Source organism: Rutilus rutilus, assembly GCF_951802725.1.
Source record: "Rutilus rutilus genome assembly, chromosome: 12".
Classification (NCBI taxonomy): Eukaryota; Metazoa; Chordata; class Actinopteri; order Cypriniformes; family Leuciscidae; genus Rutilus; species Rutilus rutilus.
Genome location: NC_140217.1, coordinates 28,032,611 through 28,053,150, shown reverse-complemented (window position 1 = coordinate 28,053,150; position 20,540 = coordinate 28,032,611). Strand labels below are relative to the sequence as shown.

The window sequence follows — 20,540 nt, the reverse complement described above, 5'->3', positions numbered from 1 at the left end:
GAATTCTGTAATTCTCCAGATGAGTTAGCAGTGTATGGGGGTTGCCGGTATTGATGGGTTGCCATGGCGACGAAGATCAGAGAAGCACTTCCCTGTGTTAACAAATAAACGATCATGCTATAACCAACTTAGCATTCTGTGTTTTGCCAATAAATTTGTTGAGAGATTTTTTATCACAAACAGTTAATACCACAGTACTGGCTCGTCAATCTTACCTCTATATTGAAGCTGGAGTTCTCTGGTAGACTCTGCACAATACACGTGCAGATGTTCAGGTAAATAACTTATGAGACGGGAGCAAATTGTTTGTTGTTTTCTATAAACTTCAAAATATGAATCCACAATATAGCACGAAGCGATGTAACTCGGGTGATCCAGACATTCGGAGCTGGTCAAATGTAGTGTGTTGGATGTGTTTCCACATCCTCAGGATCTGCGAATATTTGTTGCAGAGGGACTTGTGAAAAACTGCTCGTGTCGCACTCTGTTTCTTCAGCGAAGCCACTGAGTTTAGGGTTGCAAAATGCCCAGACCATGCCACAAAAGTACACAAAAAACGCTGACATCACCAAAAACATGAGCACATAAGACTCAATAATCGCCTCCGTCACCACATTCGGCATTCTTGTTGTGCGCGGAAGAATGGTTTCTTCAAATACATAAACAGTTATGGTAAAAGAAACTTAGCTGAATGTCTATGAATCTCAGTCGCCTTCAGCCCAGTATACCATCACAGCTGCTTCTGCCTTGTGACAGTGAGTTCATGCAGTGTTTCGCACTTTGCAATAAAGACTGCATAATCAATATTTGATTTAAAAAAAAAAAGATATATTAATAATAATTTAATTGGGACCAGAAGAAAGTCATATTTCCATTTAACACCTTTGAACGGTATGATGTGGATTTGTTTTGTCCTAGAGCCAATTACACACACACACACAAAAACACTTTAATTTCTCCACAAACAATGCCTAACATTTGACATACATCACTGCCAACGCTGAAGAAGCGGATGACCATTTACCCCGGTTTCACAGACAAAGTCCCAAACTAAAATGCATGTTTTAACTGTTTTAACTGAAAGCAACTTGCACTGGCATAATCTTAAAATATATGAATCTAATTCCTGTCTGTGAAAGCATGAGTCTCAAATAATGTATTGTGGAAATTATGGTGACTGGAAATTTTTTGTTAAAAAGAAATAGCTGATTTCTTATTTGTCTTGTTATATAAGGATAGGCTAATTAAATAGCTAAAGTAAGTAAATGCACACAATTAAAAAATATCAAACTTGATTGAAAATTATGCTCAATAAAGCATTCTGCTCAAGTGATTTTTACCTTGATTTTTCTTCTTCACACATCAGGTGTGTACATTGTTAATTATAGAATTGTTAAAGTGGAAATTATGCCTCAATTGTCTTTTTTGTGTGTGTGTGAAAAATAAAATACGTTTCACATTTTCTAATGGACTTCCAGTTTGAATTTATTGTTCACCATGTCATCATTTACTCACCCTCATGTTGTCCAAAACATGTATGACTAGTGTAAAAAATATATATATATATTTATGCTATAGCCTAGGCCTACATAAAAGTAATTTGAAAATAGTACATAAATGATGAAAGCACAGAAGATGTGACCTTCATAAAAATGCACCTATAGGTAAACAAATATATCACTGACCTCTTCAAACTACTTTATTCAGTCATTATTCTAGGTCTATAGCCTATCTATAAATAAACTGCCAAGAGAATTCATGCTTTCCAGATGATAATTAACTTGTGACATGTAACATTTTTGTCACAAAGAAGGCTGAATGGTTGCTTTGATGGGTTACTCCATTAGTCCAAAACTATTTTGAGCTGTTTAGAAGACTTGTTCTCCGGTCATGGGCCCATGACCTGCCTCAATGTCCCTCAGGGGCCCTTACTGTCACAAAGTTTTGACAGTAAGAAATAAAAAAAACAAATGTGCGGTTTGTAATATACGTATGAAATACTCAATATAAAAACACTATTTAACACAATATGTTTTGGAACAACATTTATTGTGTAAAATGTATTTGTGTAAACAATTTTAATGGCTTTGAAAAATGTTGAAATTAGCAATAATTTATGCATTATTTATTTCTGGGGTAAATAATGAGACTACATGTCCCATACTGCTGTGCGGTCAGAGTCCCGGATGTCTTTCACGCCGGAAGAGAAGCATGAGTCTTTTCCAGCCATCTTGTGGCATCTAGCAGCGAAGCGCTCGCCAAGCCCCGTAGAATCGGAGGAGAATCCTGCTGAAAGGGGGCCATCATGCCCGGACAACTGCAAGAAGGCTTCGGCTGTGTCGTAACCAATCGGTTCGCCCAGCTATTTGATGATGAAGATGATCCGTTTGAGGCGTTAAAGCAGGCAGAAAAGAAGAAGGACGCGACCGCTCCTGGTGCCGCCAAGACCGCCGCGCAGGCTGCAAAGCAGCTCAAAAAGGAGACACAGAAAGACAGGAAAGTCCCGCTTCTCGACAAGAAAGAAGAGACACAAGCTCCCGTTCCTCTCAAGAAAGATGGTAAATATCGCTTGTGTTAAAGTCGTTATTTGGTCACTCTTTTCTCAAGTGAGCAGTCTGCAAAAGGCGCTACTAAGCCCATGAGGTCGCGCACAACTCTATTGTTTATGAAACTGCCCGACACCTCAAAAACCTGCAGCTCTTTCAGCTAAATTGATTTTTAGCTCCATACATTGTATCTAAGTGACGCATGTAGTAGAACCTATTGCTACTTAACGTAATTCTTTTCCAGATCCTTCATGAAGTGCAGGCCTAAATGATAACCATCAGTCAGTTTGTATAATGTCGGCTATATTTGTGCTTTTTACTCAACAGACTAGTATAACTCTACCATTTATTAATTAAATAAAAATTGTATTGACAGTCTCCAAATGCACAGTCCGTCCGTTATCACGTGGTTTTTAATCAGCGCTCGAGCGTTGCAGCTCCAGCCTCGTGTGTGCAACATAGTCCGTCCTCTCAGACATGACACTCCCCATTGAAAACCCTCCTATTTTTATTTACCTAAAGCCGGTTTTACCTTCATTACGTGATTAAAACTCGCGTCAGACTGGCCAATTTTAAAGGTAGGGTTGTCAAAGTTTTTTTTTCCGGGTGTCAGTGGCCTTGTTTGATCTGGATGAGGAGGCAGCGGGCTCGTGAACAGGTGCGCGCGCGGGCGGGTGCGTGATCAGCTGTTGGGCTGAGCGCGATCGCGAGCGTCTATTTCGGTAGGTGGAGGGTGGGATCAGTCAGTCACAAGAGGCGCAAACCATTATTTTGGAGACGAGAAAACTTTTAGTTTATTGCCATGCTAATGTAAAACCAAACTATTGATAAATAAGACTTCCCCTATGCAAGTACATAAGATACAGACAAAGAAAATCCATAATTGAGTTTTTTGGGATTGGTCATAAATTAAGTTGCATTTATCATTTACTCATCCCTCATGTTTTAAACCTTTTTTACTGAAATACAAAATATGTTTTGAAACAACTTAAAGGTAAGTAAATGACAAATTCAACTTTTGGGGGAACTTTCCTTTTAGTGTTTTTACCTGTACACAGTAAAGTGCATTTAAAATTTTGCCTCGCCTAAAATGATTCACATTAAGGGAACACCTTTTTGTCAATGTTTTTTCTTTTTCTTCTTTATTCCAGCATAAGACCATTTTATTTGCCATTGTTTTCTTTGATAGTTGTTGGTAATGGTGTTTGGTTGAATCTGTCATGTTTCTGTTTTGAAGGCATGAAAAAAATGGGCCGCCGACCGGAGCAGCCAGGACAGCCGGGACCCCAGCAGCAGGGAGGTCAGGGGGAGGGTCGTCCACCAGCTGACAGGCGGCCTGACAGGAGGCCACCACGTGAACGACGCTTTGACAAACCCGCTGATGAAAAACCTGCTGAGGGTGGAGAATTCTCGGTGGAGAAGTGAGTTAATTGACCCTTTTTGTGTTGTAAATCCTTAAAGTTTTGTATTGAAAACATTTAATTTGCCAGCAGAAGTATACTTGTTTTTTGTTTTTATATCTCTGATAAAGTCGGCATGACATTTTAATAAACTTTCTGTGAACAAATTACATTTTGAATAATTTGACCATATATTCTTTATACAAAATGTCATCTGTCTTTCGGTGAACACGACAGACTCTAATGATGTATGCAAGGCTTCTCCAATCATTTAGTATGTTTAAACTCTGCCGCTGCTAGCTCACATTAATCTTCCTCCACTTTTCTGTGCACATCTCAACATCTAATCAACAACCAATGCATGGAAAAAAGCCCCTGTCCTACTTTTTAAAAATGTATTGTCCAATACATTTGAATGTAGACACAATATGTAAGAACAGTCGCTACTTCCGTTTCATCACGACTTGTTTTACATTCTTTTCCCTGCATAAAGATCCATTCATTGAGTAGCAGAATCCAAAAAATTGAATAATTTTAGCAAACAAGACTGACATCTAACAGCTACATTATCTCTCCTCCTCAGGTCTGTCGGTGACAGGCCGTTCCGGGGACGTGGAGGTGCCAGAGGAGGACGCGGAGGCCGGGGCAGAGGCGTTGGCAGGACTGACGGCTTTGACTCGCGCGGTAAACGAGAGTTTGACAGACACAGCGGCAGCGACCGATCGTAAGTTATTTGCATCCGCATATTGGCTCCAATGATAATGTCGCCCGTGCGTGACATTTCAAAGCTAAGTGTTAATTTTTGTTTCAGCAGCCTGAAAGCAGAAGAAAAACGCGGAGGAGGTGGATCTCATAACTGGGGCACCGTTAAGGATGAGTTGAGGTCAGTGGAGCAACAGACGCTTTATCTGCCAAGATTGAAAACGCAGATGAATTTGATTCACAGACTGGTCAGTGAGGGTGTTTTGCTTCATTATATTAGATTTGTGAAATTGGATACATTTCTGTTTCCCTTTACAGTGAGCTTGACCAATCAAATGTCACCGAGGACACCCCTGAAGGAGAGGAGCATCCACCTGCTGACTCGGAGAACAAGTGTGTAGAACACACAGAGAACATTTTAGCTCTGAATTAGCACGGCATTGCTGAGTCATTGCTTTCTATCTTCTGTCAGCACTATAAGCATATGTTGTCGCCTGTAATAAAAAAAATGCAACATTAGTATTGATTTAGGAGCAATGGCTCTTTTAAAAGCATAACATACGTTTAGTCTTCAACAGTTACTAAAGGAACAAAGTACTAATTTGATTCATGGACTAAATGGGTGCAGAATCTTTTGCTTAATTTTCATGTGATGTTTTCACAGGGAGAATGAGTCTGAGGAGGTTAAAGAAGAAGGCCCTAAGGAGATGACTCTGGATGAATATAAAGCCCAACAGGATAAAGAGAGAGCCAAAGTGGAATTCAACATTCGTAAAGCCAACGAGGGAACCGATTGGAAGAAAGGATATGTTCTGCACAAGTCCAAGGCTGAGGATGTAAGTAAAACAGTAGTGTTTGAACTTTTTGTGTTCCATTGTTTCTGTTTCATGTGGAATGTGAGTTTTTGCTACCAACCATTCTCTGACATTTATGTATTTTAAATTTTTTAATAATGCTGGAAGTAGCCTGGAACTGTGGTTGAGAAACCTGATTGTTTTCCCTTCACTACTGTGACGTGTTATCTACTGGAATTTAAAACTTCGATACGATACCTTGACAAATATTGATTTGCGAGACCGTTTTCAATATCATGGGAAAACTGCTGTATAGAATTTTTTTATTTATCATCTCATAGTTTTTTGATTGTTTGGGTAATTTTGTTTCAATAGCACACAGCACAGGGTGGCTTTATTTGAAACTTAAACCTAAATTTACAAATACAGTAAACAGTCATTAATAAAATAACTAATAAACAAATTGCAAATGATAGCACAAATATAAACAATATAATAAATAGACAAATGAAATAAACATGGCTTTAAAGATTTCAGTTCGGGTCTAACAGTAGTATTTGGTTAAGAAATACTACAGAAATTAAATAAAGAATTAAATAGTAAAATAACACTGGATGGTCTTCCAAATTGTCGGTTAAGCGCAATAAGCCATGAAAAACTAAATTCTGTTCTCTTGAGATATTTGAGAGGCGGCTTTGTGCGCGCCACTTATATAGATCAGTGGTGCCCATGTTTTTGGTGTGAGCGTGACTGCGTACCTGCGGGTACGAGTAATACAGCCTAAGTTCAGGCTGTGTATTATGAAGACATTTAATCACATTCATTGTCTTTTGTTGCTTTTAGTCCTTTTTATCCCAATTAAGAAATGAGTACTAATACTTTGTTGGGCTATAATCTCTGTTTAATGGAAAAAGGCGGTTTTATTTAGTGTACATGTTCGCTTCCTTCCTGCAGGCCTCTGGTGATGATGCCGCTGAGGATCACCACTTCCGCAGGCCAGCTAATGACATTACATCCCAGCTGGAGATTAACTTTGGGGACCTGGGCCGCCCAGGGCGTGGTCGTGGGGGACCACGAGGTGGCAGAGGTGCCCGTGGGGCCCCTGCTGCCAGACCACCTCGTGAACGCAGGCCAGACAAGGTATAGTCTCTATGCATTTGAGTATCTGCAGGTACGCATGTAACACTTTGGAGGAGTTCACACATCTAATCAGAAGTTGATTTCATTCAGCAAGGATGCATTAAATTGATCAAAAGTGACAGGAAAGATTTCCAGTTTTTACTGCGATATTTAGCACAACAAAGGTTTGAGTACTAAATCAACAGATTAGAATGATTCCTAAAGGATCATGTGAAATCTCTGTACGTGACTTGATTTAAAGGACCAATCAGAACATAAAACAGATGTTTATTAGAATTGCAAAACATTAAGAAGCTGGCCTGATGGAAATCAAATGACTGGCTGTAACATCTATGGCTGGTATTTCTAGATGACCTAAGAGATGAACCATAACCTGAATTTGGACTCAAATGGCCTGTTTTTCCTGTTTCTGCTTTTAGGCTGGTGGAGTGTCTGTCCCTAACGTGGACGACCCAGAGGCTTTCCCAGCCCTGGCTTAAGCTGCCCAGATGCCACTCGGCTCACCCAGGAGGAGCACTCCTCCACGGGTCCTTGTCTACGAGGCTTGCATGCTAATGGATCCTTCAGCAGATGAAATGATGGAAGACTGTCATCCATGAGATTCACCCCTGAGGACTGAATTTTACCTGTTTTAGAAAAAAAGATGAAAAAATAAAAAAACAACAAAAAAACAAAACAAAGGACGGACTTCTTGCTATCCTGAAGCAAATTATTGGTTGAGGTTTTGTATTTAGAAATAAGGTAGCAGGGAAGTTTTCATACAGTGTTTCTTTTGTTGTTGTTTTTTTTTTCCAGCAATTATGCCTTGTCCATGGATACTTTTTGTACTGCTGCTTGAAAATGTATTTCCAAAAATAGGTGTGAAGAATGCACCAGTTTATCATAAGGTGTCCAGTAACTTGCTTGCTTTTTTACACACAACTGCCTCGAAACAGAGCAGCCCTTCTCAGATAAGATCTACCTGTTAGTCTTAAGGTTACTGCAGGTTCTGTTCATTGTTATTAAACACCTCTATTCCCTGAAAGCGGGCCTTAAAACAGAATCTGCTATCATTTTGATTAAATGTACAATTCATGATTGACACCTTGCTGCCAAGATATAATTCAGATGACACAGTTGCACTCGCCACAAAAAGTGTCTTTTATCAAATGACCACTGTAAAGTAAATAATAGTATCTTTTGATACCCTTGATTCTGGTGACTCAGGATAGTATCATACTCATTACGCAAAGTTCTAGTATAAACACAAGCAAGTTTACACACCGCACTCCTGTTTACTGCAATATGTGAGCCAGGTTAGGGATAAATCCTTTTAGAAATGACATTTTCTTTCTGCCCCATTGCTTTTACAACAGCTCTACTGCATAATTGATCTGAAAGAAACACCTTCCTGTTCAATGTGGAACAGCCGAGTGCTATGATGTGTGAATTCCTACCCTGCTATTAGACCTCTGTCAATAATTAAAAGATGGTCGATTCATACAGTGTTGTTGTTGTGTGGCCTTTAACTTCAAAGAGGAAGTTGATTCTGACTTGGTCTTGTCTGATACGTCGGTTCTCATGCAGATTGGTCTTGTAAGGATGGTCTGAACTACTCTGGAAAAAAATACTGTTATTAGCTGTATAGGGTCTTTAATGCTATAATGTAGTGTTTGTTAAAGTGGTTTCAGATTGATTTGGGGATAGAAATAACAATAAAACCGTACAGAAACTGCTATTTGTTAACATATGGTAATGCATTAGCTAACATGGAGGTCATATGGTCAATGACAGGCCGTACTGTAAATGGTTACTATAAAAACCAGACACTTGTTTAATGATTCCTTAAATTGGTTAATTTTCTCTTTGAGTGGGTTTTAACTTGCAAGTGTTCATTTTGCAAAAGCATTTGGCAACTATCAGTATTTCTTTTCCTCGTGCTTCTAACATTTGATTTATGGATATGATGCATTAAATTGTGTGGCTTGTGGAGGAGATGTGCAAAGTTCCACTCTAGAAAATGAAGAAATCTAGTTTATTTAGTTTTGCAGTACACAGAAACAACTATTTTCATGTCCATCTCTCCACAAACCTATTTGCCATTTCATTTTAAAGTTGACATGACAGGAAACCACACAGGTGTTTTTTTCTTTTTCTTTTTCAAGTAGATTTATTTATTTTGTCCTTGATGCTTTGACTTTAAAGGTTTACATGCAATTAAAAACATAACATTAGAACAGTATTCAGTTGAGCTGATGAAAAACTGATAATGACATGTATTTGTGTGATTGCTCAAACATCTCACATTCGAGTAGTAGAGAAGTTGTAGATATGAGTACTGTCTGCCACAATATTGATGCTTGTGCAATATTTTCTTTGATTACTGTATTGTGAAACAGTTAAAGTGAAGGGTTAGTGTTGGACAACTGCTGAGTGTTTTGGTGGAAAGAATGAGTCTGTAGAATATCTCAACATTCATGAAGTATCCTTACTCTTGATAGGCTGATACCAGTCTGTTAGATCATCAGCATTTCAGAGACAAGTACCTGAGGCAAACCATGTGTGCTGAGAAGAATATGAAGTCAACCTTGCTTTTGTTTCAACCTTCTGTTACGTTCCATGAAGCCTATTGCCCCATCCCTCAAACACAACCATACAAGCTTTCTTAATGCATGTTATTGATCTTATTGTGAACGATTCATCCATTTCTCTACCTACATTTTTAATTAAAATGTCACTCGATCATCTGGTGAAAGGTCAAACTTCTCTCTTGTAACCTATGCCAGACTAATCCAATCTTTAAACCCCTCCTCTTTCTTGCAGTCGACTAATCTCGCATCTCTGCCTCCATCCAATCAACAACAGAGAGACAGAACCAAGTCCCCGCCCATCTTTTTTCTTTCATGTTTCACTCGGATGCACGTTACAATATGGAAGGAAATATCTGTTGCAACTTCCATTACAGCTTGAGCTCCTCGCGGTTGTGGCTGGGATTCAGATCAAGATGTTTAAAGATAAAAGTTTGTCTTTTGACTGACAAATTATCTTTGGGACGTCCATGGTTATTTTTCAGCATCCATATTACAGTCACAGTAAGGTCAAATTTTAATGCCTGTGGAAGATCACGTGCAATCCAGAAATTCGCTGCAGTCTATTTTCACTACATCCAGTGTCAACTTTCCTCCAGTTAAAACCAGCGGTTCCAGGAAAGGGCTGTGAGTGCTTGGGAAGAATTCAAATTCGTCCAAACATGCCTCTTCTTCCCCGTCCTCTTCCTCCTCTCCTCCACTTATTGCGTTGTCAGTGGAGATGTAATCATCTGTGTAATCTGTGGTCCTGGTGGTCTGGGTGGCGTCAGAGGAGCTGGACTCATGAGAGAAGCTCTTGATGTAGATGCAGGTGAAGCTGTGGTTGGGAACTTCCTCCACCTCTATATTTTCGGGCTCCTCGCTCATGCTGGGCTCATATTGGTGAAGATATAATTTAGTTTCACCCTATGTGGAGACAGGGGAAGAGGAACAGATGGGGACTGATTAATGAATTACATTTGTAGTTCTGATTTACCCCATTCAACAATTCCACTACTGCAATATGATTGGGAAAATGAGAACACAATTTATTCATCTTTAAGTCATTACAAAGCTTTCTTTCTTCTCTGAAACACAAAAGGAGAAAGCTTTTCTATACATAAACCATATAGTGACCGAGGACCCCTATATATGAATGATCAATATATTTAATGATTTAACAGTATATTTGAAAATATACAGAATAATATGTTGCGTTAATATATTTTAAATAATACATAGGGAATTGCCTCTTTTCATATATTGAAAAATACGCGACAATATATTTACCAATATATCATAATGTATGTAATTTTATATTCAGTAGTACACTTCATAATATATAGATGTATACAGTATGTGATCAGATATGGTACCGCATGTGTAAAATATTGCAGATATATAATTACTCATGCAGCATAAATACACATATATAGAGAAATATGTTATATATTTCTTATATATATTTTTTATTCCATATTTTCAAGCTAAAATATAGTAATCATAGTCTTAATGGTGTTTGGCCAATCGTCAACCTCACCACAGGCTCTACTCTTCAGCACAAAGGTAACCCCAAAAAGACATACCAGAAAACCTTTTAAATTCCCAAATAATAGAACATTAAACACCAACCGATCTCCCCCTATATTTATATTGAGCAAAACACATCCAATAACACTTCATTTTAACTTTATGCTTTTCTTTTAACAGTCAGAAGCAAAGAATGCTGTGACCTAGAAATCTGTTGTAACTCATACCGTGTGCATATATACGTGTGTGAACATACATTCACATTTATATAGGAACATGTATGTGCAATATATGTACACAATTAAGGATACAAATTTGTGAATATTACATGTAATGCTATTTTTGTCTTCATTTATAAATATTTTATATGTATTAATATATATAGCCATTAATGGTCAATGCATATTGCAGTATATTGAAAAAATATAAGCACTAGTTTCCCATTTATGTTTTGCAGTATATTTTCATATATTTTTGTTCTGTAAGGGTAGCCTGGCAAGCCAGACCCACATCAAGATTTGCTGCCGGTAGCTCTAGATTTCTAGGCTACCGTAAGGGACTGTCAGGATCCAAAGCCACAATAGCAGTAAATTAGCATTTTGATGCTAAGTGTGAACAAAGCATATTACTGGTATGAGCATGTGAACGGACTCAAGAAGTCTGCTTTCAGCCAATCATAAAGTACTGACGAAGATGATGTGATTAATAAGCACTGTTTACATAGAACGAGAAACAAATCTGTTTACTTGCACGTCATGTGACCATTAACCAACATCAGAAAACCAATTCAATTATTGAAATATTAACTTGAAAGGGGTTGGATGCCCATAAATGCTTTCCAATAAGCTACTGTAGCTCACTGGTGTCAAAAATACAGCCTGAGTGGGCATTTCCATACATTTACCTGGTCATCAGTGAACGTCTTTGCACAACTGCTGTTTGCTGGATCTGGAATAGCTGTAGGCTTCAGACACTTGCAACAATTTGACAATCTATCGAGCAGAACAGACATGGTTTTAAATAATAATCTTTTCTCTGTGGATTTAAAGCATTCTGCTGTTTCTTACCTTCTATGCACAGAGGGGAACTGACAAATGCACAGGAGGATTAGACCGGTCGAAAGTACTGCTGTACTAGTCAAGATCACACGGGACAGTAGTTCCTCAGCTGAAAGAAGATGACACAGGTCCCTTATCAAACGGCTGAGAGACATCTTTTTTCACAAAAGCGAGTTGTGTGTTCCGTGTCTAGTGCTTTTATTTAGCTTATGTTTTCAGTGCCAAATGCATACCGTCTGATAGTGTGCAGAAAGGGAGATCACTTCCTTTGGGTCCCTCCCCAGCATCTGTCCAGGCAGTGACCCACAGATTGTAACACTGTCCTGGTGACAGATCACTAATAATATTCTGTCTCTCTGGATAGGCCACATCTACAATCAAAGTTAGGCATCAGAAAGCTCCTATTAAAACACACTAATATTGCTGAACATCCCAAGCAGTCTTATGTTGTGTTGCTTTATAAAGGAAATGTAAAAATAAGCATCTGAGAGGCAACAGTAAATATCTAGACTGGTAAGTTAACCTTACTGTAATTCTTAATATCTTCCTTCAACTTGTCCATCAAGTAGACGGTGTATTTTCTCAAACAGCCTCGTCTCTTCTCATGAGGGATTTCAGACCATTTCACCTGCATTCTCTTACTCTCCTTCCAGTCTAGTTGAGGAACTGGACCCTGTTCTGGAGCTGTGAAATCCAAGATACAGGGATTATGATCAGGAGAGTATCTATCTATCTATCTATCTATCTATCTATCTATCTATCTATCTATCTATCTATCTATCTATCTATCTGGATATATATATATATATATATATATATATATATATATATATATATATATATATATATATATTATGAACAGTAATATTGTGAAATATTATGACAATTTAAAATGACTGTTTTCTATTTTAATATATTTTTAAACTCTAATTTATTCCTGTGATCAAAGCTGAATTTTCAGCATCATTACTCCAGTCTTCAGTGTCACATGATCCTTCAGAAATCATTCTAATATGATGATTTGATGCTCAAGAAACATTCATTTTTATTATCAATGTTGAAAACAGTTGTGTAAATTTTTTTTTCAAAATTCTTTGATAAATAGAAAGTTCAAAAGAACAGCATTTATTTAAAATAGAATATTTTCTAACATTATACATGTCTTTACTGTAACTTTTGATCAGTTTAACTCATCCTTGATGACTAAAAGTATTGATTTATTTTATTTCTTTCCCCAAAAAATTTAATTAAAATTCTTACTGACCCCAGACTTTTGAACGGTAGTGTTTAATGTTACAAAAGCTTTAGATTTCAGATAAATGCTGTTCTTTTGAACTTTCTATTCATCATAGCATCATGAAATAAAAATGTAAATAACTGTTTTCAACATTGATAATAATCATAAATGTTTCTTGAGCATCAAATCATCATATTAGAATGGTTTCTGAAGGATCATGTGACACTGAAGACTGGAGTAATGATGCTGAAAATTTAGTTTTGATAAATTATAAAGGAATAAATTATACTTTACTATATATTCACATATAAAACAGCTGTTTTAAATTGGAATAATATTTCACAATATTACTGTTTTTGTTTGTATTTTTAATCAAATAAATGCAGCCTTGGTGAGCAGAAGATACTTCTTTTAAAAACATTAAAATCTTACTGACCCCAAACTTTTGAACGGTAGTGTGTATATACGTATATACACACATATATATAAGGTGAAATATTTTTTTTAGGTTTTGAAAGAAGTCTCTTTTGCTCTCCAAGGCTGCAATTATTTGATTAAAAACACTCTAAAAATATTATTACAATTTAAAATGACTGTTTTATATTTTAAAATGTTATTTATTCATATGGTGGCAAAGCTAAATTTTAAGAAGCCATTTTGCAGCTTATTAGAAATCATTCTAATATGCTGATTTGGGGTTTAAGAAACATTACTATTTTCAGTGTTGAAAACATTGCTGCTTAATATTTTTGTGGCAACCAATTATTTTCAGCATTTTTCAATGAATAGAATGTTCAAAAGAACAGCATTTATTTGAAATACAGATCTTTTGTAATATTATAAATGTAATTACATTTACATTATAATGCAATACTTGCTGAATAAAAAATATTAATTTCAGAAAAAAATCTTACTGACCCCAAACTTTTGAACAGTAGTGATATATATTTATATATACTGATTCAGGCCCAGCGCCTAAGGGGGGACCAAGGAACAACCCCTAACCAACTGGACCTCTATTTCAACACCCCCAACCCCCCACCTCCCACCGATATTTCAACGGAGAATACGGCCTGTATACGGACTTAAACCTCTTTGATGAAGATTTCCGGATTGGAGAATAAGCATTAAGCCTCTAACCTGACTGCCATGTGAAGATGCCTCTAATGGTTGCCATTATGGGACCAGATGAGTTCAGAGCGGTAACTGCACCCTGATAGCATTCTCGAGGCTGTAGACCTGGACAGACAGCAGAAAAGAAGAGAGAAAAAGAGAGAAAACATTTTTATTTCTCTTGAAACCAACCAGCTAATTTTGACTGGTCTTAACTCATATCATCCAATCAAACTTGCCTGTAATGTTAGCTGTAGTATCCAGCACTCGAATCCACTGAATCCCCTCAATGTCTCCAACTGGATACCAGTGCACTACATACTCAGTTCTATGGCCTGCAATGGCAGCTCGCTGCCAGGAGAGGGCAACGCTATGATTACTCAATAGTTTGTGTGGCTGTAGCGGGAAACCCGAATGGACTGTGAACACAATAAACATGGCTTAACTTTGCTATATTGACCAAATGGTTAGCATCTTTTACTCATGAGTTTGAGTGGAACCAGTTATTTGGCTCAGTATTGAAAATGTGAGCCAACAAAACCGAAATTATTTATCTCACATTAGCTTTGTTAAAAAAATGGCTTACCTGGAGAACGCAGCTCAATAAATTTGGCAGGAGATTGACCCTTTGAGTTAACTGCAGACACTGACACAGAACAGTCAAAGCAGCAAATGCTCTTATTTCTGCTGGGTGGAAATACATCTGAGCTCTTCTTCCTGCTCTGCTCCAGAACACTTATATTATACATTTGAATCTTCCCCTTGGCATCTGATATACTCAGTTCCTAAAACAAATAAATAAGGCATTTTTTTTTTTAATCATGCAGTTCAATATTTCTGAATGCACTGATCTAACAAAAATATGTGAGTCAGCCATTAAAGACATGAGGCACAAATATGACTCTGAAAGAGAGAATTCTCAAATCCATCATTTCCTCTAAGCCACTACTCTTTTTGTAAACTGAAACTGACTGTCGACTAACTTTTAGTTTCAGAGTAACAATGTGTTTGGGAAGGTGCAATTCACACTAAGGAAGCCTTCACTTAGTGGTGGTTTGACCTTTAAGGGCATGTGTGAAAAGTAAAGTGCAGGGGGAGGGGGTTGCGTAAAGACCTGTCCGTAGAGGATGCACCGCTAAAAAAAACATGAAAAGAAAATACAAAAAGAAAATTGTAATGCTGGTAGAAGCGGGGTACATACCTTCCAAAATATGCGGAAACACTTGTTTTCAGATTGTGGGGGGTTCGGTTCTTGGAGGTACCAGACGTCAAGTTCCTTGTCAGGAGCTAAAACGAGAGAGAGAGAGAGAGAGAGAGAGAGAGAGAGAGAGAGAATAAACAAAAACATTTAGTTTACTATCCGCCATGCTTTTTTTGCATGAGTTATATTGAGTTAATAATAGTATATAAAAATGTAGTTAAATGTTGAAGATTAATATATTGTGGGATTTATTTCTCTAAAATAATCTCCAAAAAAAACAAACAAAAAAAAATGTTTCAACAGAAGTCAGTACTTCCCGTCAAAATTGAAAGTCTTTTCTATCACTTCTCCAGTAACACAGTAATATCCAGTAACACTGAAAGGTTATCAAAAACCTTTCACCACTCAAGTTTGCTTTATCTATTTTTGCCCCTATTATTTTAAACACCTGAGGTCTGCTGACAAAGAAGTGTGACTATCCTACGTCAGTAGCAAACTTATCAACTTATCTTATGACACCATCAAGGACTCTTTCCAGTACATGCGTAACTATACATTCATTTAATCCCTTTCTGTTGACTTTAAAAGATTTAAGTACACAATACTGCACAAATTAACTACTGCCTTCAAATCCCATAATTACAAAAACATGACCAAAGAAGGTCTTTACAAGAAATGTATGTAATAACTTACCTTCCTCTTCGGTTTTTGCTTCCTTTGCTTTACTCCAGTCACTCCACAAACCGACTGTATGGTTTATTTTCCTCCTGATTTGGAACTTGTACATGGTATCTGGCTGCAGTTTGGATATGTTTAAATTCCTCCTGGCATTAGTCTGCGGAGACAGCATAATATGATGTGTTGTGATATCTTAATTATGAAGATCTATCTAGTTTAGTTTTAAAACTCAGTAGTTTTAAAGAATGTTTGAATGTTTCTTTGCCATGTAGTATGCATTTAAAGGAAAAGCTCATCCCAAAACAGTTTTGTCTTTATTTACTTATTACATACTTTCATGAATTTCAAAAAAATGTGAGCTTCTGTTTTCCATAAAAATGTAAGTAGATGGAGTTTTAAAGTTTAAAACAGTTGTGCTGCTTAATGCTTTTTGTGGAAAATGTGACAGTTCATTCTGCATTAATTTATGAATATATATACACAGAATATAATGCCATAATATATTCATAAAATTATTCAGAATAAAGAGAATAAAATCCCTTTAAGCGCTCAAATGGCAGAAGCACTTTCACTTGAGGGAAGCATCTTCAGGTTTAGAATCAACAAGTCCATCTCTGGACCTCCAAGAGTTTATATATATTTTTTACATTTATATAGTTTTTTAAGGAAATTGTTTTGTATTCTTCCCAAGCTGGCTGTACTGTATTTAACACTACTGAAATAATTTCATTGATAAAGATACATCAAGACATACATTGTGGGAAGAGCAACAGTCAGCGGTTCAGTTTCCTAATGATAAGATAGAAAAAAAAAAGAACTTTCTTGACATTTCTGATTACAATTTTGAGTCATCAAGGAGGGCTTGTGGTTTAGCGGCCAAACTTATTTGTGAGGTTTTGTGGGTTTTGTCTGTGCCATCGACTCTTTGCAACTCTGCATTTTTCTTTATCAGCTTTACCAAGATAGAAGAGCAGATGTGGCTTGATTCTGAATACCACTTCGGTTTGATCATAACCTAAGATTTTGAACAAGAAAATCCCCACATTTTAGAATCAGACGTTTTACCTGGAGATTTTTCCAGTTCCCATTTTCCGCTCTGTATTGGACTTCAACCAAGTCCATGCTGTGATGGTCTGTGTGTAGGTCGCACCATTGGGAGGAGCAGTTCACATGAATGATTTTAGGCACTGAGGGTTTTACTGTACGTAAACAGAGAAGCAATGCATCTTTTTCAGTCTACAGAACTCTACAGCAGAAATGCAGAGCAATTCTTTATGTTTTTAAATAAAAGTCAGGACAAGATCTTTTGCAGCATTCGTCTGTAATAATGACGTCAACTAGTGGGTTGGTGTAAAAAACAGCCAACTTTGTAAATCTGACCCAATTTTGATTTTTTGGAATCCCCCAACCTACAACACTGCAACATGACACGCAATACAAACAAATATGTCTTCCATGTTAATCTGAGTTTATAGTCATAAATAGCTAACAATTTGTCTATCCTTAGGTTTTTTTCTTCTTCTACGACATGGACAGGGTTTTAAATGTGGAAGTTGAGAAACATCTGATATTATGTGATGTAAATTTCACAAATAAACCATGAAAAGTCTGGAGACGCTTCACAGAAATTGAGAAAATACAAGTATTTGTTCTCGTTTTTCATTCTTTAGTACAGTGGTTCTCAGCCACCTCAGCAAACTTCCAAAGGGGTCTCAAGATGACTTCATTTCTAAACTAATTTCTTATTTTAATTCAGTCCCATATTTCCGAACTTGGATGATCCGAAGGAGAATAATCTTAAAAGTGTGATCTAGACTTAAAAAATAAAATCATAGAAACATGACCATTTATTTAAAATGAATATGTATTTTCTAGTTATACAATATCTAAAATATTTTATCAGGTAAAAATGGTAAGTACAAAATATTTTTAAACATCCAGGCCTTCAAATATTGTTGTGAACAAAGGGGGCCTTGGAGTCAAAATGCTTGGGAACCACTGCTTTAATGTGTTGCAAGTATGCAAACAGAAAACTCCTCCACACACTGAACGACTGCCTGTGATTTTTTGCATCGCGTAGCATTTATGCCTTCATTGCGGACTGAAAACGGCTTGTCATTTAATGATTTTTAAGGATGAAAAAAGTAATAAAAAGTAAAGACTTTTCTATGCAGAAATGACAAAGTTATCAGTTCAGTCACCTATATTAAGCATAACTCATTCTAAATGCAAATTAAGGTTAAATTTCTTTACCTATATTGCTGAGGGTGAAGGTGTGGGGACCCGACGTTTTTGATCCCAGGCTATTAGAGACATTGAGTGACACGATAAGCTGTGACATTTGTGAGCTTTTGATGGGGAATGTGGACCAACAAAATCCCGTTGAGTTCATAGCACTCTTATAGAGGTGCGGGTCACCTTGAACCCTGAAAAAGCACAAGTAAAACATCATGTGACATAATTAATGAAACTTTTACTTGTGTCTCTGCTTTGGGTTGTGTCATATGATCTATAAACTCAAAGATCCTCCTTGTAAAGATTATTTGACTCTTTACTAACCGTAACTGACATGTGGTCATGATTTTGGTATCCCTTCCTGTTGTCCAAGTGCAACTGACATTGCCAAATTTCGTTTTTCGAATGCAGGTCAGATTTTGTGGAATATCTGGAGGGTCTGAAAAAGAAGCACATGATTGTGTCATGCATGAGTTTTCACTTCAAAGTTTCATAGTCTCCACTCTTCCCAAAGGGCGAAACAAATCATACTGCACTTTTCCAACTAATTTGGTTTCAATGATTCATTTAAACTCTTCACAAGCATTTGTTTATCTCTCTGGCCATAATTTCTCTGTGTTTTTATTTTGCATCTCTAAAGGACACATTTCAAGCTATGTGAAGTAATGTGTTATTATGTAAAACGGTTACTACACTTTTGGACCAATTAACCTCCCAGACTTTTGAGATTAGGATAAAATCATTATATAAAGATTGCATTCACAAAGAGCAGCTTAGCTGATCTCAGAGCTCAGAGTAACTTGGAAATGCATCTAGACTTTCTATGTGTGTGGGAACCCTCAAATAAAGACATGTTATAGAAATTTAGAAGCTTACATCCTGGAGTGATGTCAATTCCACATGGCTCTGGATCCTCCATACACTTGCAGGTGAAGATGCTCAACGTTGCTAAATTCTCGACATACACAGACACCTCATTTGAATTGGGGAATTGTTTATAAATGTCTCCATTCAGAAACATTTGTTTGGTGCATTCCTTTTTGAAGACGCAGGAGATTGTGACATTGGAACCTAAAAGGACTTCTTTGCCTGTGCTTGACCTTACAGTGCACACAGCTCCTGTAAGATGCAGAAAAACAAAGGGAGCAACAAAAATTATCATCACGGAATAGCACAGGATAATGTTTGCACCAGGGTCATAACCAGACATTCCTCCTTACCATCCAGTATTCAGATTAGTTATGGGTTTATTGATGGTTAATTCTTAAATTATTAAACTGTGTTTACATCCTTAGGTTTAAATAGTGTAATACAGAACAATTCCTGAAACTAAGATACAGAATTAAATTAAATTAAAAACAGGGAATAGGCCTACTAAAAGAAAATAAAACAAATTTGAATGCAGAAGCCAAATAAAATACAAATATAGCATGTCATATTTCATTCTTAAAACATTCTTATTGACGATGCTCTTCTAAATATTACATTTTGACATTTAAATAAAATATAATCTCATGATGTATGGGTGTTTTTTTGAATTATAGGCAGTTATGGCCCTGTGTACAGTGGACTATTAACAATATCCAACAGTCAATACACATGACAATGATGAAAAAAGCATTTTAAAGATTTCTTTTTTAAATAAAATTGTTTAGTCTAGTAATTTCATAACTAGCATTAAATATACCAACTAAAAGTTTTCATGCTTTTTGAAAAGTAGCAAAAATAAAAGATGAAGGCATGAAAAGTATCCAATGCCTTCAAATAACGGAGAAAACTTTGTTTGAATAGCCTAGTTAAATCAAATCCTGAGCCATAAAATTGCCCGAAGATGAAGAAAATGTTAAATTCAAAATAATTCTGTCACACTCATACCTCCATGTGCACCTGCAGCCAGGATGAAGCACAACATGACGAGGAGCGAACACGTACATTCAGAAGACATCGAGCTCAGTGCTGAAGATCACACTCACAAGACCCTCTGCGGACAACCATTCATGCGATTATAAGCGTTGCCTTGCCATTTTACTTCCTTATTGAGAAATTGAACTCACTCTTGAATTATATAGACATGTGGAAAAGTACTTCTTTCTACAACAAACGAAGATATAGACAGTTCAGCAGTGCATAAACGAAGTAAGTTAGCTTATGGCAGAGCGTTTGTCGCGTCGCGTCTTTATCGCGTAATTTTTTAAAGATGAAGACCAGCATACTTTTAAAGATTTGGTGGTATATAACATGACTGTATACTTACCCCTGCCCATGGGACAAAAATGTTCTGTTTGGCCATTTGTCCTGATTGTGGGTTTTAACGGGGCAGAGCCGTCAAGCGCATCTCCTCTCTCTCTCTCTCCTCTTGA

At 36.9% G+C, this 20,540-nt stretch overlaps 2 protein-coding genes across 3 annotated transcripts; one reads left to right on the top strand and one right to left on the bottom strand.

Moving 5' to 3' along the window:
* Positions 1-2,172: 2,172 nt before the first annotated feature.
* serbp1a (SERPINE1 mRNA binding protein 1a) lies at positions 2,173-8,064 on the top strand. Of its 2 annotated transcripts, none has more exons than XM_084426317.1 (8): positions 2,173-2,558; positions 3,784-3,967; positions 4,530-4,670; positions 4,761-4,829; positions 4,967-5,041; positions 5,313-5,484; positions 6,397-6,582; positions 7,002-8,064. In XM_084426317.1, the coding sequence occupies exons 1-8, from the start codon at positions 2,306-2,308 to the stop codon at positions 7,059-7,061; spliced, it is 1,140 nt and encodes a 379-aa protein (XP_084282443.1). In that variant the 5' UTR covers positions 2,173-2,305; the 3' UTR covers positions 7,062-8,064. The 2 variants fall into 2 exon arrangements, with proteins under 2 accessions (XP_084282443.1, XP_084282442.1); XM_084426316.1 differs by having other exon boundaries at positions 2,176-2,558; positions 4,758-4,829.
* Positions 7,823-20,540, bottom strand: il12rb2 (interleukin 12 receptor, beta 2a). Its single transcript, XM_084426315.1, has 16 exons — positions 20,435-20,540; positions 20,056-20,161; positions 19,057-19,299; positions 18,505-18,619; positions 18,199-18,371; positions 17,011-17,144; positions 15,961-16,102; positions 15,268-15,353; positions 14,653-14,851; positions 14,306-14,485; positions 14,094-14,192; positions 12,245-12,400; positions 11,950-12,087; positions 11,726-11,825; positions 11,563-11,650; positions 7,823-10,055 (listed from the first exon to the last, which is right to left on the bottom strand). Exons 2-16 carry the CDS (start codon positions 20,123-20,125, stop codon positions 9,684-9,686), a joined length of 2,295 nt encoding a protein of 764 aa, XP_084282441.1. The 5' UTR covers positions 20,126-20,161; positions 20,435-20,540; the 3' UTR covers positions 7,823-9,683.